The sequence below is a fragment of the Microcaecilia unicolor genome, chromosome 2, assembly GCF_901765095.1.
Source record: "Microcaecilia unicolor chromosome 2, aMicUni1.1, whole genome shotgun sequence".
In the NCBI taxonomy this organism is placed as follows: domain Eukaryota; kingdom Metazoa; phylum Chordata; class Amphibia; order Gymnophiona; family Siphonopidae; genus Microcaecilia; species Microcaecilia unicolor.
This window is the reverse complement of record NC_044032.1, coordinates 231,822,940-231,839,346: the sequence shown is the minus strand read 5'-3', so window position 1 is coordinate 231,839,346 and position 16,407 is coordinate 231,822,940. Positions and strand designations below refer to the sequence as shown.

Sequence of the window (16,407 nt, the reverse complement as noted above, 5' to 3'; positions counted from 1 at the left end):
TTTTGCCATACTGGGACAGACCGAAGGTCCATCAAGCCTAGCATCCTGTTTCCAACAGTGGCCAATCCAAGTCACAAGTACCTGACAAGATCCCAAAAAAGTACAATACATTTTATGCTGCTTATCCTAGAAATAAAGCAGTGGATTTTCCCAAAGTTCATTTTAATAATGGTCTATGGACATTTCCTTTAGGAAGCCATCCAAACCCCGCTAAGCTAACTGCTTTTACTACATTCTCTGGCAATGAATTCCAGAGTTTAATTACATGCTGAGTGAAGAATTCCTTTGGGCATATTATCTCCTCATTAGATTTCTTGGTGCAGAATTATTACCTTGTGTTTAGTTCAAGCTGTGTGATTGAAGAAATCTGACATTTTGATGGAATTCATATTTTGACAGGTTTATGATTTGTTTGTTAAAGATCTAGTTGATTCTATACCTATATTCTTTGTGTCACAGAGACAGGTATGCCTTTTAGTTTTTGTACACACCTATCTTGGTTAATACAACACATTTCTTTTTCATTTTTATTTTTTCATAATTGCGCATGTCGTTTGGGCACACCATTGTTTGTCAATGTTAATATTAATTTATATTTTTTATCATTTGTGTATATATTTTTTAGTACATAATTGTACTTTGCCACTTTCTTTTTAGAGTCATTTTGTGAGGTAGCATCTTGGTATTTTTACAATTTGCTTTGCTTTGGGTTGAGTTGTGTTTTGTGTGTTCGATATTTTTATTCCATATTTACATATTGTAGTTCCATGTTATTTGTAGACTCCTGACACAGGCCCTGTCACCGAAACATACTCCGTGTCGAGTCAGATTGAACATTTGACAATAAAAGATCACCAGTCATTTTCATGAACTCCGCTGTTTGCTGCTTGTACATGTCAACACATACACATGCACTAGCAGAACCTTTCTAAGGGGTCCTTTACTAAGGTGCACCGAAAAGTGGCCTGTGCTGGTGTAGACACATGTATTGGATGTGTGCAGGTCCATTTTTCAGTGCACCTGCAAAAAAAGCCTTATTGTTTGGCCGAAAATGGACATGTGACAAAATAAAAATTGGTGCACTTCCATTTTGGGCCTAAGATCTTACTGCCACCCATTGACCTATCAGTAAAGTCTAACGCTCATGGGTGGTAATGGTCTACATGCGTACAATGCTGATTACCACCTGATTAGTGCCACGTGCCGGACGTTTTCCAGCGCGCCTGATGGACATGCGTAAAAAATAAAAATGACCACCTGCGCACATAGGACGCACGTACACACCTATGCGGCTTAGTAAAAGGGACCCTAAATTACTACTGGAATTGAACACGTCCCGACCTGGACATCTCCATTCCAAATTCTATGTTCTGTGTAAAATAGGTTTCTATAAAACTGAGTTCTGTATCTGGTAATTTTTCCATACAGCGTTTAGTAAGCCAACACCAGGAGGAAGACTGGGAGGATATGTGGCAAGACTATATATTCTCAAGGTTTTGGAGGGAAAATCTTTTGCCTGAATCCTAAAAGCCAAAAGAGAGCAAGCCAACTGCTTCATCTACTTCACTCAGGTATCAGGAATAAGAAATACTTTATTCCAATAAGAGTTATAAGCTGACCTGGGTCTCACACTCAGCTCAGCATTACCCCAGGCACAGAAGCTGGGTGGGAGAGCTGAGGCAGAATGTGCAAGTCAGCTTACAGCAGACTGTTTTCCTATTCCCAGGCCTGTTGATTCAGACAGGTTGGCTTCAATTTTCAGGGCAAGCTGCTCCCTTCTGGCTTTTTTTCAGGATTCAGAAAAAAGATCCAAAATTTTGAATATATATAGATTCACCAACTGCCCTCCCAGTCTCTCCTATCAGGGGCGTAGCAGCAGTGGAGCAGTGCTTCACAAATTCATTAGAACGGCAGCGGAGGGAGCAGGCTGAGCTCCGATCCTGCATCTGCCTCCCTCTCTCTCACGGCAGCGCTTCCCAGACGCTGCCTACCTACCGCCGCCATGATCCTGCATCTACCCTCTGTCTCAGCTGCAGCGGACCAGCGGTAGCGAATCATGCTGCCTCCTGCTTCGTTCTAACCCGGAAGCGTCTCCTCTGCCGCGTCCCGCCCCCATTATTACAACTTCCTGCTTCTGCTGGGGCAGGACGCAGGCGCGCAGCAGAGGAGACGCTTCCGGGTTACAATGAAGCAGGAGGCAGCAAGAATCGCTACCACTGGTCCGCTGCTACTGAGACAGAGGGAGGTAGATGCAGGATCTTGTCGGCGGTAGATAGGCAGCGTCTGGGAAGCACTGCCATGAGAGAGAGGGAGGCAGATGCAGGATCGGAGCTCAACCTGCTTCCTCCAATACCGGGGCTGTTAAGGGTGGTGCCCCATTGAAGAGAGGGAGAGTTGGGGCCCGGGGGGGAGGTCTCCTTTCAAAAGATAGATGCTGCATGGGGGAGGCATGAGGTGGAGAGGGGCAAGAGAGAAAGAATTGTGGGACATAGGATAGAGAGGGGTAAGAAAGGAAAAAAATCTTGCAAGGGGCGGGGAGAGGGACAAGAGAGGGAGAAATGTTGGACATAGGGGTAGTAGGGAGGGAGAGATGGTAAATTGGACAGGGGGTGGTGAGGAGAGGAAGATAGATGGTGAAAAATTGGACATGATGGTGGAGGGCAGGAAGAGATGTTGTAGGGGGAAGCGAGAGATGTTGGATGGGGCACAAGGGAGAGGCAGAAATGTTGGACATGGCAGTGGAAGGGAGGAAGAGAGAAAATGCTGCATGGGGGGAGGGGGAAGAGAAGTGTTAGACCCATGGCACAAGAGAGGGAGAAATGGTAGAAAGTGGGAGAGAGGGAGATATATTGGACCTGGGGGTGAATGAGAGGGCGAGAGAAACACAGGAGGTGGAGAGGGGAGAAAGGAGGAGATGTTGGATTCAGGAGCAGAAGGGTGATGGAGAGATGCCGGACAGTGGGAGTGAGGGAAGAGAGAGGGAGAAATGTTGGAACATGGGGGAGAGGGCAGGAGGGAAGAGAGAAGGGGCAGAGAGATGTAAGGCTACAAGAGTGGGGTGGAGGGAAGGAAGATGGTGGAACCATGTGGGAGAGGCCAGGAGGGAGAGGAAGAGGGTGGCAAATAAATAAATAAATAAATAAATAAATAAATAAATAAATAAAAAGATAGTGATTACAGAGGATAGAAATATGGTAATGAAAGGGAATGGAGGGCTGAGAAAGGAGTGAGATGGGGAAATGGAAAAGCTAGTGGGTGAGAGAAAAAGATAAAAATCTGACAGGTAGCTGTAATCTAAAAAGGAGGAGAACAGTGAGAGGATGAAATTTGAGTTAACAGCAAGGCAGAAAGAAGAAAAAAAGAGAGAAAAGAGCTAAAAATAAGAACAGTCAATATGTCAGAAGCAGGTGTAGTGAAGGTAAAAGAAGACAAATGGACAGCAGCCGCTTGAAAGAGAATTAGAAGACGACAGACAGGAACGCAGAAAAGTAACTGCAACCAACATGATGGAAAAATACAATGTCCAGACCACAAAGGTAGAAAAAAGCAATGTATTTTGAATGTTTTACATGGAATATGTTGGGCTTTGGGAAATCTACATAGCAAATGTGTTTGTATCATGTTCAGGAGAAAGGAAATGCATTTCTGTTTTTATTTCTCCAGTGTTGAAGTACATGCTAAGTTTAACTTTTTGGGGTTCCGAGTTCAATTTTTGTCTAAATATTTTTATTTCTGATACATGATTCCTTGTTCTGTATTTGGTGAGGGTCTGTTGGTGTGACAGTAACGGCAGGTTGGAAAATTGGAGGGAAGGCAGGGAGGAGAGGGGATCAGGGAGGGGGCCCTACCATGTTTAACACCAGTTCTGACCCTTGCTGTATAGCTGGTAGGGAACCCAAGCCTCCCCAGCTGAGGACTTCCTCCAAAGACGGCCAGAACTTCCTTCTACCAAGCTCTGTAGTAGGTGATAGCATGCTTGAGTCACCAACAGCTAAGCACGCATAGGGTGCTGGCATCAGTGGCTTACGGATGTTGCTGCTGCCTGCCAAGTTTGGTAGAAGGGAGTTCTGGCCACCTTCAGAGAAAGTCTTCAGCTGACAGAGCTTAAGGATCCTTACTAGCTAATGTATTTATATTTTGCAGTAGGGCAGGGCAGAGAAAATATTGTGCCCACCCACTTTGGGATCAGGCCCATCCAAAATTGGCTGTCTGGCTACGCCACTGGGCTTAATAATTGCTCTGTGGACTCATTCTGATTCAAGAGCACAGATCTTTCCTGCATTGTACAGCATGTCCAGAACAAGGGTTAAGGCTTAGGGACACCTGGGTCACACAAAAAATATAAACATCAATAATATATAACACAATTAACTGCATCACAGTACAGATATGAACACACTAACTCCAACTCCTAGCCTTAAGTACCAGCAAGCCTCAAATCCCCAATACTCCATTTACTCCCAAAGAAATAATTTCCCCTTGCTCCACTCCTTAGGTGAAGGATCATACATTAACTAGCATCCCCTAATTTTATAGCTTCTGCTAGTAGAAGTTTATAACATACAAATGTCAGTGTTTTGGGTTTGTTTGTTTTAAGCTAATTAGCCCCCCCCCCCCCCCCCCCGTTTACTAAGCCACTCTAGCGGCTGCCAACACAGCCCATTCACTTTGAATGGACTGTGTCAGTACTGCTGCACAATGGCCACTAGCGAGGCTTAGTAAATAGGGGAGTAGATTTTTTATAGATAATCCCATGTTTGGCTTTTCACACATCACATTTATTTGGACTGTTTTGGGGTATTTTTTGTTGCCAATTTCACAAAAGTTTTGCAAACGCTTAATCAGTACTTCCTCCCACTCCCACAACCCCAGCGAGGCACTTACCTAACTCAGAGCACACTATCTCCACCACTGTTAAATCAAAACAAATTTTTTAAAAAAAAGGAAATTGGTGGGGAGGGGGGAAAGGCAGGAAGAACCTGGAGCTTTTGATTCCTGGCCCAGTTCCCCTCAGAGCCATTACCACTGCTGCTGTTCCACTGCCATTAATGAAAAGCATCAGCCCTTCCACCACTAGTAGTATGGAAACTACCCAGTGCCCTTCAGACCATCTCAGACCCACCAGTTTAAAACTTTCTAGCAAAGATTGGCGGATAAGAGAACAACATTCCTCAGCATGTTTCCCCAGAGGATTTTAGGTTTGTTTGTTTTTTTATATTCTCTACTGGCTGTATTTTGGAGTATTCCCACCACACCCTTCATCAACTGTGTTTCACCATCACTTCCACGTTCATTGTTCCTCATCCCTCTGGCCAAGTGACCAGCAGTACATTATCTCCCTTCAAACTCCTCTAACTTCTTCCCTGGCTGTCCTGAAAGCGCTTCTGCTGCTAACTCTTACTGTGGCTTCTGTCTTCCCTCCTTCCAGGAATTCTACTTCTGCATAGGACTGCTATTATGCTCACCTGCTCGACACCCTTCCTCCCCCCTCCAACAGTGAACAGCACCATCATATGTGAAATTGAGCTGTTTAATTGGTATATACTGTACTAAGAAATGCAATTTAAAAGTTTAAACTATTAAAATGAAGATCCTTCTTACAGACCAGCTTGACACAATTGTCTTATTTTTGAATAAGAGGTTTTTGTCACACTCACAGTCCGGTGGCTCTCTCCTTTTTTATTTAAGTAGGCCTTGATTGCAGCCAGGCCAGCATATTCACCCTGGGCGCCACTGAAAATTCCAAGCACATACAAGGACAGTCAGAACAGAGCACTATGTACATCAGCTACAGCATGGTTCCTGGTTCCTGGTGATGTACAAGTTTAGCATGACTATTCCATTGTAAAAGTGATTGACCTTTATTTCTAAAATAAAGGAGTGGAGTGGAGGAGTGGCCTAGTGGTTAGGGTGGTGGACTTTGGTCCTGAGGAACTGAGTTCGATTCCCAGCACAGGCAGCTCCTTGTGACTCTGGGCAAGTCACTTAACCCTCCATTGCCTGCCACATTGAGCCTGCCATGAGTGGGAAAGCGCAGGGTACAAATGTAACAAAAATAAAATAAATAAAAAAAATAAATATGTTGAACACCCAGTGAGAATGTTATCTACAATGTGCTTATTGATTTGATGTCAACATTTCTGACAGAACAAACACAGCAACTACAAAACTTCTCATCAGAGGGACTGCCCAGTCAACATTCAGCTGGCAGTAAGTCAGTATTTGAGCTGATCTTTACTGGCTAAATTAGACTCAGATATTGAATACTGGGCCATGTCTAGGCACCAGCATTGAATATCCTGGTCTGACTGGACTTCTCTTAGCCACCAGTACTTATGCACATCCCAGCCAATATTTAGCCAAGCACCCACATAACAGTATCTGGCCAGGCTCCCCACCTCCCCATTCTGGTTCCCCCTTCCCAAGAGCAAAGTCCCCCCACCCCACCCCCTTTAGGTCCCTCTTGGTAGTACCACGAGGCTGCCGCTAGAGATCGTGACAGCTATTTTGAATCTGGAGCTGTGATGGGCAGGAGCGTGTAGGGATTCTTCCTGCTTTTTGCACCCTAGACCACCATAGATTTTAAAGGTGGGCCTATGGGGAAGGGGGTGCAAATTGAAAGAAACAATTCTTTTGGGGGGGGGGAGTAGAATTGCAATTGGTGAGCCAATGCTTTTGGGAGGGAAGGGGATCACAATGGGGAGGACAGTGCTCTTGGGAAGGGAGCCAACAAGACTCTTCAGGCCACCATCTGGAATTTATCCAGGCACCAGCTGATACTTAGTGCCGGTGCCTAGATAGCTAAAACGGCCAAAGATAGGCCTGCTTTATATGTGGTTCTACCTGCCGGGTAGCCAGCCAGGCACCAGCACGGAATATTGCCAGATAAGTGCTGGCTCAACCCAGGTCACCCCAGCATTACCTTGCTAGTGCTAAGTACGGGGGTGGTCAATGCTGATATTCAGCGGCACTACCTGGTTTAACTGCTGCTGAATATCAGCAGCTAGCTGGGCACAAACCATTTAACCAGACAGGAGCATTTCCTGTCTGGTGGAGCCTTTCCTGTCTGGTTAAATTGCTTTGAATATCGACCCCTATGTTTCTTAGTGTGACCCCAAACATCTAGTTGGGTAACCAGTATTTTTTTTTTTTTTACTGTACAGATTTTATTAGTAAATTCATAACTGCCACAAATTTGTACCATCTGGAAAGTTTCTAGAAAGGAATCTCCTTTTATTCCCAGCATCTTCATTGAGTATACACGAAGCACAGCTTCTGGTTTTCTTTACACTAAAGTATTTTGAAATAAACATGGACATGCGCAACCCCAGCGCTCTGCTGACAGGAGTACTACTCTGCCTTGCGTCATTAAGGTCATGTTCTGTAGAATTTGGAGAGGCCAGAGGGATCAGTAGGGGCTTCTCACCTGTTTGGCTGGAATGAGATCTTGTCATAACCTGTGATTTCACACAGATCCTTTTCCAGCTCCCAGAAGAGCTGTTGATATCCCTGAGCCTGATCCAAAGGTACAAAAGGGTGAATGTTGGCAAACCCCGGCCAAGTGATAGACTAGGGAAGAAAAAAATATATATATATGCACACCATTAACATGCAGGGGGTAGTTCTATAAGATCGTGTCTTACTTAGGTATCCGGAGGGCACCTATTCTATAAAGGAAAAGTAGATCCCTACGTTCCTTTATAGAACACCAACATAAAATGTCAGATATGCCAATTCTGCTGTTAAATTCGAGCACTTCCACCAGCCACAGAGATGGCTTAAGTGCTTGTATCTAAATGGAGGACATATGTGAGAATGTTGTGCCGTGTATATAGCTAAAGCCAAGAGAACAATTAGTTTAATGCAATAAATCAACCATTTTGGATGCATGGCATTTGATGTGAATGTATTTGTGCCAGAAACAATAAGAACGTTTCCCTGATGCAGCAAATGCAAAACACAGTGCTATGTCGGAGATGCACCTATGTTGGTAAAAAAAAAAAGCGGAGAATGGAAGCTGCTTGAAAATAATGACTGTCTTCTGGGGATGCAGGGTTTTGTTTTGTTTTTTAACATTTTGAAGATAAGTACTGGTTTAAAGCTGAAAATATTGGGGGAATATATTTGGAGATTGTTTATTTAAAGACTGAAAACTGAATTATTATCTAAGTGCCATAAGAATGGAGTGATGAGGAATATAGGTGTGGTTACAAAAACTTTTGCTTGTGTTTCACCGTCTTGATCGTCCACAAATTTTTTTTTGATAACTATATGGTTGATTTATTGGATTGGACATATGTGAGTAACATAGTATTATGTACATGAGAGTCCCACCCACACTCTGTCTCCACCTATATGTACATTTACCTGGAAAATATGCACATATTTATAAAATAGCACTTAGGAGCATTTTTGGTATTTGCACACATATCCTGGTATCTAACTGTGTTAGTGCATATTTATAGAATTAACACCTCCACCCCCCAACGTGCTTTCATACATACACAGAATCATGGACTCAGTTTGATAAAGGAAGAAAGAGGGAAACATCTAGTCAGTGGAAATACTACAGGAAGACAGATTCAGGAGGGTATGAGGTAGCTGGATTCTAGGGCAGTGTTTCCCAAGTCCAGTCCTGGAGTACCCCCGTTTCCAGTCAGGTTTTCAGGATATCCACAATGAATATCCATGAACTTGATTTGCATACAGCCTCCATTATATGCAAATCTTTCATGCATATTCATTGTGGATATCCTGAAAACCTGACTGGCAATGGGGTACTCCGGGACCGGACATGGGGAAACACTGTTCTAGGGAACTTAACTGTACATCAGTTTTGTGGATATATATTTGGAAAATAAACAGAAGTCTTCCTGGAGGTAAGAGGAGGCTTCAGCCTCATCTGAGTTGATGGGATTCCATGGTTACCAAAGTAATGCCTAACATTTTAGCCAAGTGAAGAATTAAAAAGCTTCAAATGTATATTTAGAAAAGCAAAATTCACTAAATGAAAACAGCCCTTCCAGTAGACTTCCTTCTTTGAGTATACTGCAAGGGCTATAGAGGTCCTCACCCTTTCCCTTTGGGCACACTGTGCTAACAGTATCTTAAAGCCAAAGTTTACTAATGAACTTACCACAAGCTCAGACGAGCTATTCAGCTTCATTGTACAGGATCCCTATAAAACAAGACATTCAGTTTTACTTCATCTTCTCAGCACCTTCCAAACAATCATGGTCACCATAAAGTTGTTCAAAATAAACGTTTTGCAATACCTACCAAGGGAATCATGCTGTGTACGAGGGAAATATCTTTGTTTTCCAGTCGTTTCATGTATCTAACAAGGTTGGTTTCTGAGTGATAACTGGAGAAAAAAAAGGGGGGGAGGGTTAAAAAAAAAAAAGAGACCGTCCAGACGTGAACTAGGAAAAGTCTGAAAGTTACTATTCTGCCCCCATTTGCACGGAAGCAGTTTATATTGTTGTATATATTAAGCACTGTGTATTATGGACAACAAGTTCCTATAGTTTTGTACTTTTCTGTCACTGGCTCTTTCTGCATATGTGCATTGCTCCCAGTGCCTTGTAGGCGTTCCCTATTGGTTTGCTCCTCTCTTTCCTCATGTCAAACAAGCAGCATGTTTCCTGAGAAAAAGCTGCCTATGCTGTGGATCTGACTGTTCAGCCTTTCCTTATGAAGTTATTGAGTTTTCACCACACTACATATGCAGAGCTGCCAAGGGGTCCCGATTTTTTAGAGGGAGATTTTAGTAAATGCCCCAGCCCCGCCCCACTCTGCCTTGGCTCTGCCCATGCTGCCTCTTAGCTCCACCCCCTGGATCTCCTCAATCCCATGGCTATTCCAGAAAATATTTTATTGAGCAGACCAAGGTGCTGAGCAAATTTGAGCTTAAGCCCACTCCAAAATTGTGGCACTGGTTGAATCACTGGCAGAGCTACCCAAGCCCCGCTAGTTGAAGAGGTCCACTGCATGAGCCCTCTACCGTGCTGTTTGAGCAGTGCAGCAGCTGGTAGAGTGCTTCAGCTGCTGATGCCAGCCCTCCCGCATATGCTCATTTCAGGCACATGAAAATGGAAAATAAGATACCCCCTTTTTATTGTACTAGCCTAATACCTCTTAAGCTTTCATAGGCCAAAACCTCCTGCCTGAGATCAAGTCAGGACTGAATTCTGCTGTTATGGTATCCTCTCCTGATCTGAGGAAAGTGTTGGTCTCTGAAGACTAATCAAAAATGCATTAAAATCAATCCAACAATTTATCACCTTATTTTCTATTTTGTGTTTTATTTTCATTTATTAACCTTTATTAAACACAGCTACCATATTACTTTATCCTAAATTAAAAATAAAATTATTCTCTGTACCTTTGTATGGCCATTTACTTTTTCTAATTGTGTTGGTCCCAGTCTCTTGATTCCGATTTCCATCATCTCTTAACTCTCTTGTCAGGATTTCCTGTCCATTTGTCATTTTTCTCTCTCCTTTTTCTTTGTTTTCTTCAATTTATTTTTCTGCCTCTTTGTGCCCAGATTTAATTCATTCTTACTATCCAGCCTTTAATTTCCCTCTTTTTACTACATCTACCAATGGCTTTTCATCTTTTCCTCACCCTTGTTCTCCTCATGTCTTCTTATTCTTCAGTCTTTCACTAACTTTATCCCCTCCCCTTTCTATCCAGCATCTCCCCTCTTTCTCTCCCCATCCTTCCAGTGTCTCCCTCCTCTTTCTCTCTGGACTTTCTATCCAGCATCTTCCCTCTTTCTCTCCGCACCCATCTACCCTCTCTCCCAATCTTTCTAGCCAGTGTCTCTCTCTCTCTCTCTCTACCCTTTTCCATTCAGCGTATCCCCCCTCTCTCTCCCCATCCTTCCAGTGTCTCCCCCTTTCTCTCACTATCCTTCCATCCAGCTTCTCCCCTCTCTCTCTATCCCAATCCTTCCATCCAGTGTCTCCCCTCTCTTTCTCTCTGGACCTTCCATCCAGCAACTTCCCTCTCTCTCCCCACCCACCTACCCTCTCCCAATCCTTCTAGCTAGTGTCTCTCTCGCTACCCTTTTCCATTCAGCTTGTCCCTTCTCTCTCTCCCCATCCTGTTCCCCCTCTCTCTCTGCATCTTTCTATAAAATGTCTTCCCTTCCTTCCATCCAGTGTCTCTCTCTCTCTCGCTACCTTTTCCCATTCAGCATGTCTCCTCTCTCCCTATCCTTCCAGTGTCTCTCTCCTTTCATCCAGCATCTCCCCTCTTTCGCTCTCCATCCAACTAGCCAGGGTCTCCCCCATTCTCCCCATCCTTCTACCCAGCAGTTTCTCTCTCTCTCCCTAGCAGCTTCTCCCTCTCTCCTGCTCTTTTCCATGTCCCTTCTTTCTCTCCCCATCTTTCCACTCATCTCTCTGTACCCCTCTTCCATCCAGTGTCCCCCACTCTTCTATCATTTCTCCCCTCTGCTCTCTCCATTCAGCATCTCCTGCCTCCCTCTCCACACCCTTTCCCCCTTCTCCCCCCCCGGTTTGTTTCCTGGCCACTGCTGCTTCTCCCAATGAGCAGCAGTGGCCACAACAAAACAACAAAGAGAGCAAGCGTGGGGCCACAGCAGCCTTCAGGCATGCGCTGTTGGCTCTGCCAGTCCTCTGCCCCTGCTGATGTCAACTTCCCATTCCAGGGCAGAGGACCGGCAGAGCCAACAGTGCATGCCTGAAGGCTGCTGTGGCCCCGCGGTTGCTTTTTATGTTGCTTTGCCATGGTCGCAGTAGCAGCGGTGGCAGTGTGGGAAAAATGTTCAAAGATGATCCCCTGGCTCAGCGGGAGACTTTTCTGTTTTTGGTGAGAGTGCAGGAGTCTCCCGCCAAATGTGGGAGACTTGCAGGTGTGCATATGTATTGACTGCATTGCCAGCCAGCATGTAGCTGATTCTCCCGCCCCCTCTTGCCTGGAGAGGGTGTTTAAGAATGGACTCTTGGGTGCAGATGATCAAAAGTAAACGCGGGCACTAGAGGCCATTAGTGCTGTACTAGCGCCCGCATTTACCAGCTCAGAATGATCAGAGGGGTCTAGCACAGTAAAACAATGAGTGTGCCAGGCTTTAGCACAGATAGCATGCAAATGTAGTCAAGTTCATTTTAAATAAAGTCATTTGGTATTCCTCCCCAATGATCAGGAAAGAGCACCCGAAACAAAGGTGCCTTACCACTGTATAAAATAATGCCAGGTCCAAGGTTAGGGTATTGCAAGAGAGGATTTCCTATGATTCTTTCTGCAAAATCTACCGTTTTGCTTGCTTTTGAAAGCAGAAGGAAGCCTGTATAAGCCCTTGAGTGCCGGTTGTGAGAAACAGCAGACCTAAACATGAAGCACACATTGTCGTACTTATCCTGTATCTAAATTTAAAGTGGTCATGCTTTAAAAAAAAACAACCCAAAGCACACATTGGCATCCGTTACTTGCATCTAAGTATAAGCATACAGAAAAAAAAACATTTAAAATGCTTATTTAGGCTGCAGAAAACAGATGCCAATGTGCAATGTGTGCTTCATGTTCGGGTTTTACCAGGCGCATGCGCACAGGAGCCGAGCTTACCCCTGAATTCTTCTGTGCATGCGCCAAGCACAATCCTCCCGCCGAACTCCCTAATGCTCAAATCTATGAGCGCGTCTATATTGCATCTCATTAGCTTTGAGCATTAGGGCACTGTTTTGTGCTGTTCCGGCGCTATTTAGACTAGCACCAAAGTTTTGATCATTGGCCCATAGAAGCAGCAACTCTTATTCCAGTACATCTTGGTAGCAAGTCCTGGTTTTCCTTGTTTTTGATTAACTGCCTTAAAGAAGAATTGGATCAAGAGTTTGAGTTTATCTGGTGATGTTAAAATCAAGGTGTAGCTGCCTGTCAACACTGAAATCTACTTTGTGGGGCAGGACAGTTACATTTATGGATTACGGAGATTTCATGATTTTAAAGACAGTCTGCCTGAATTCAGGGGTAGTCTCCAACCCCATTCTCAGCCAGGAGAGAAATTAAACTCCGAGGAAGAATGCAATCTTGCTATTGTGTGAGCTGTCAATGAGGAAGTGTGAGAAAAATGAAGAATCTGATAAAGTTACAAAAAAAAAAAATTGTCAAACTAAAACATTTCATACAAAAACTGTGGCACAGATGTAAAGAACACACTCACCCCTAAACTGTGCACAATAATTCTTGAATTCTTGTGGTGCCAACACAATGAATATGCAAAACCTTTTCCTTCAGGAACTTCTATTTTTGAAATTTTATGGATTTTCTAGGAGGAAAGACCTCTGAAGCCTACCGTGCTCTGTGCCACAGCACAGACAGTTTTAAGTACCACATAGGCACCCTGCTCAATCATTGGTCAAAACCTCCATTTTTTTAAATTTTTTTCTTTTTGCAATTAAAACATCACATAAAAATCTCGCTGCTCCCTATGCCTGGAATAGACTCCCTGAGCCAGTACGTCAGGCTCAGTCTCTGGCTGTCTTCAAGTCTAGGCTTAAAGCCCACCTCTTTGCTACTGCTTTCAACTCCTAACCATGACTCTCTTACTCAACACCCTCACTTATCACCCCTACCACTGCAATTTCCCCACCCCTAGCTGTCTGTGCGTCTGTCCAATTTAGATTGTAAGCTCTGTTGAGCAGGGACTGTCTTTTCATGTTAATTTGTACAGCGCTGCGTAAGTCTAGTAGCGCTACAGAAATGTTTAATAGTAGTAGTAGTAATAAAAATCAAATCTTCAAGCACTTAACTTGATGCAGTGTGCCCAACAGGGACATGTTTCGCCCACTGGCTTTTTCAAGGGACCAAACTGCTTGTATCTTGTGCTCATTCACGATCTGCCATTATTCTGACAGCATGTTTTCAGCGAGCAAACTAAAACATTGTCGTAGCAAGGGACCTAACTTCTCAGACAGCAAATGCAGTCTCACAAGAAGCTAAAGCCTGGAAACGGATGAGTTCCTTCCACCTCAAGGAGTATGGGGAAGCCTGCCACTGCTGCTGGCAATATTGCACCACTATGATGAATTAATGGAAGACCGATTTCATTGGTGCCACTGGTTTGGCACCTTCCAGCACCACTAAATTCACTTATACTTCCAGAAGGTACCCAATTAGAAAGCCTACGGCAAATGCAGTTCCATTTTTGTGGTGTTTGTTTTTAGTTGGGGAAGGAGGCAGGGGTGCTGTGCCTGCTTTAATTTAGAAATTCTATATTTAGGGCCCTGTTTACTAAGGGGCGCTAGGGTTTTTAGCATGCGCTAAAAGCGCACACTAAGGCCAGAGACACCCATATATTCCTATGGGCGACTCTAACATTAGTGTGCGATAAAAACGATAGCACGCCTACAGCTCGGCTTAGTAAACAGGGCCCTTAAACAAGTCTAGTTGCTGGGTAGCATCAGCATAACATAACACACGCTTGCTTTTGTCAGGAAGCTTGCAGTTACCTTATCAATGAAAAATTTGCCGGCTCTTTAAACACGGAAAAAAAAAGTGTCTGCACAGCTGGCCGAGAAAGTGTGTAATTTGCAACAACTCAAAAGCATTTTCACCCTCAAAGAATCTAGACCTTGAGGTTACTCAATATTTTAACAAGTTCTATCCAGATTACCAATGAGTTCTTAATGTATTGTAAGACTGTAAAATACATTTAGCTGTATTTGCCATACCTGTTGAACACAGGATGAGCCAGGAATTTACTTGTCCTTTTGAATGGAGTGGCTAGGATGCCTCTGGCCTCATCCCCCATGCTCTCAGCCACCAATTCCTGTTGAAGAGCAAAAATAAAAACATGAGGCTCTAGGGTGGAAGTGACATTACAGAGGAAGGTTCTGGTCTCCCACCATACAATGAGGGCATCTACACCCACAAGGCAAGGCTTATTTTGGAAAAGGACTTTGTACTACCTGCTTTGTCCTGTCTATATATCTCAAGTACACTTGTCCCCTCACTACCTATTAAAATGTTTCATTGTAGATGAACTCTTCCACAACATTTGTATAGGGATTCCAAATTTAAGGAACGATGGAGTTTTGGAAAATGTACAAGCTTACTAATTAAGCTTTTGAAACCAACCCTGTCTTTTAATGGGAAGCCTTGAAAGCTGTTTTAAGTAGAGAGATAATTAGTTATTCTAGCTACGCCAAAAAAGCGCATGATTAAAAGCTTACACTTGGTATGACAACTACAGACTCAGCACAAGCGCTTTGAGGAGATACTTAGTGAGGCCCATAAACAGCTACTGAATATATAAATAGCTCTAAACAAATTAATCCATCAGTGTACTGCTAAATCCTTTGCTTATTATAAACTTTGGCTTTACAAACATGGAAACAAGAGCAGAAGGCTCTTTGTGTGACTGGTAGCAGTTAAGCAGTGTCAGAAACAAAAATGACAGCAATGCAAGATCAATTGAGAGGGAGATGATATACTGATTAAGACAATTGAAAACTCTATCAAAATGTACAAAAATGTATATGCACCTCCTGAAGAGGAAGGCTTGCCTAGTACAATGTATATGGATGGCCTTAACCTCCCGAACACCTCTCAAGCTAAAAGAGATGTTAAATTCTCACATTACACCTGAAATGGTACATAGGGCAATTAAATGGAGCCCCCTCATGAAGACCCTGGGGACTGATTGTTACAGAGCTGAATTTTATAAGCTATTGGGGAAGGAGAGAGTCATGCCATTGATGAACGTGTTTAATGCCCTGGTGTAGGCAGAAGAGGCCTTACTAGATATAAGCTCTGTCAAGCAGGGACTGTCTCTTATATATTTAGTGTACAGCGCTGTGTACATCTAGTAGTGCTATAGAAATAAGTAATAGTAAAAGTAGTGTATACTATCTGGTCCAGGTGATTTACTACTCTTTAATATGTCTATTTGGCTCAGTATATCTTCTAGGTTCACTGAGATTTCTTTCAGTTCTTCTGCATCACCCTTGAAAAACATCTCTAGTACAGGTAGATCTCTTAAATCTTCTACAGTAAAGACCAAGGCAAAGAATTCATTCAGCCTCTCTGCTATAGCCCTGTTCTCCCTAAGTGTCCATTTTACTCCTTGATAATCTAATGGTCCCACAAATTCCCTCACAGGATTTCTGCTTCTGATATACCTGAAAAGTTATTACTAGGAGTATTTGCCTCAGAGGCAAGTTTCTCATCATATTCTCTTTTGGCCTTCTTTATCAATTCTTTGCATTTCACTTGCCAATGCACTTATTTTGCTTCTTGTTTTCTTCATTCGTATCTTTTTTTCCATATTCTGAAAGATGTTCTTTTGGCTCTAATATACTTTCACTTCTCCCTTTAACCATCAATTATGCATGTCTCCCAAGTTGGATTTGTCATGAGTAGCTAAAAATCTAAAGACAA

The 16,407-nt window shown here is 43.4% G+C and overlaps 1 protein-coding gene across 1 annotated transcript in view; it reads right to left on the bottom strand.

Annotated features, from left to right (window-relative positions):
- Positions 1-16,407, bottom strand: part of GLDC (glycine decarboxylase) — a 173,171-nt gene that overhangs the window by 46,833 nt on the left and 109,931 nt on the right. Inside the window, exons 12-16 of the mRNA XM_030193778.1 lie at positions 14,700-14,797; positions 9,280-9,364; positions 9,137-9,178; positions 7,427-7,569; positions 5,658-5,733 (exon numbers count right to left, since the gene is read on the bottom strand). Coding sequence (XP_030049638.1) covers positions 5,658-5,733; positions 7,427-7,569; positions 9,137-9,178; positions 9,280-9,364; positions 14,700-14,797 — 444 coding nt within the window. The remainder of the gene's footprint in view (positions 1-5,657; positions 5,734-7,426; positions 7,570-9,136; positions 9,179-9,279; positions 9,365-14,699; positions 14,798-16,407) is intronic.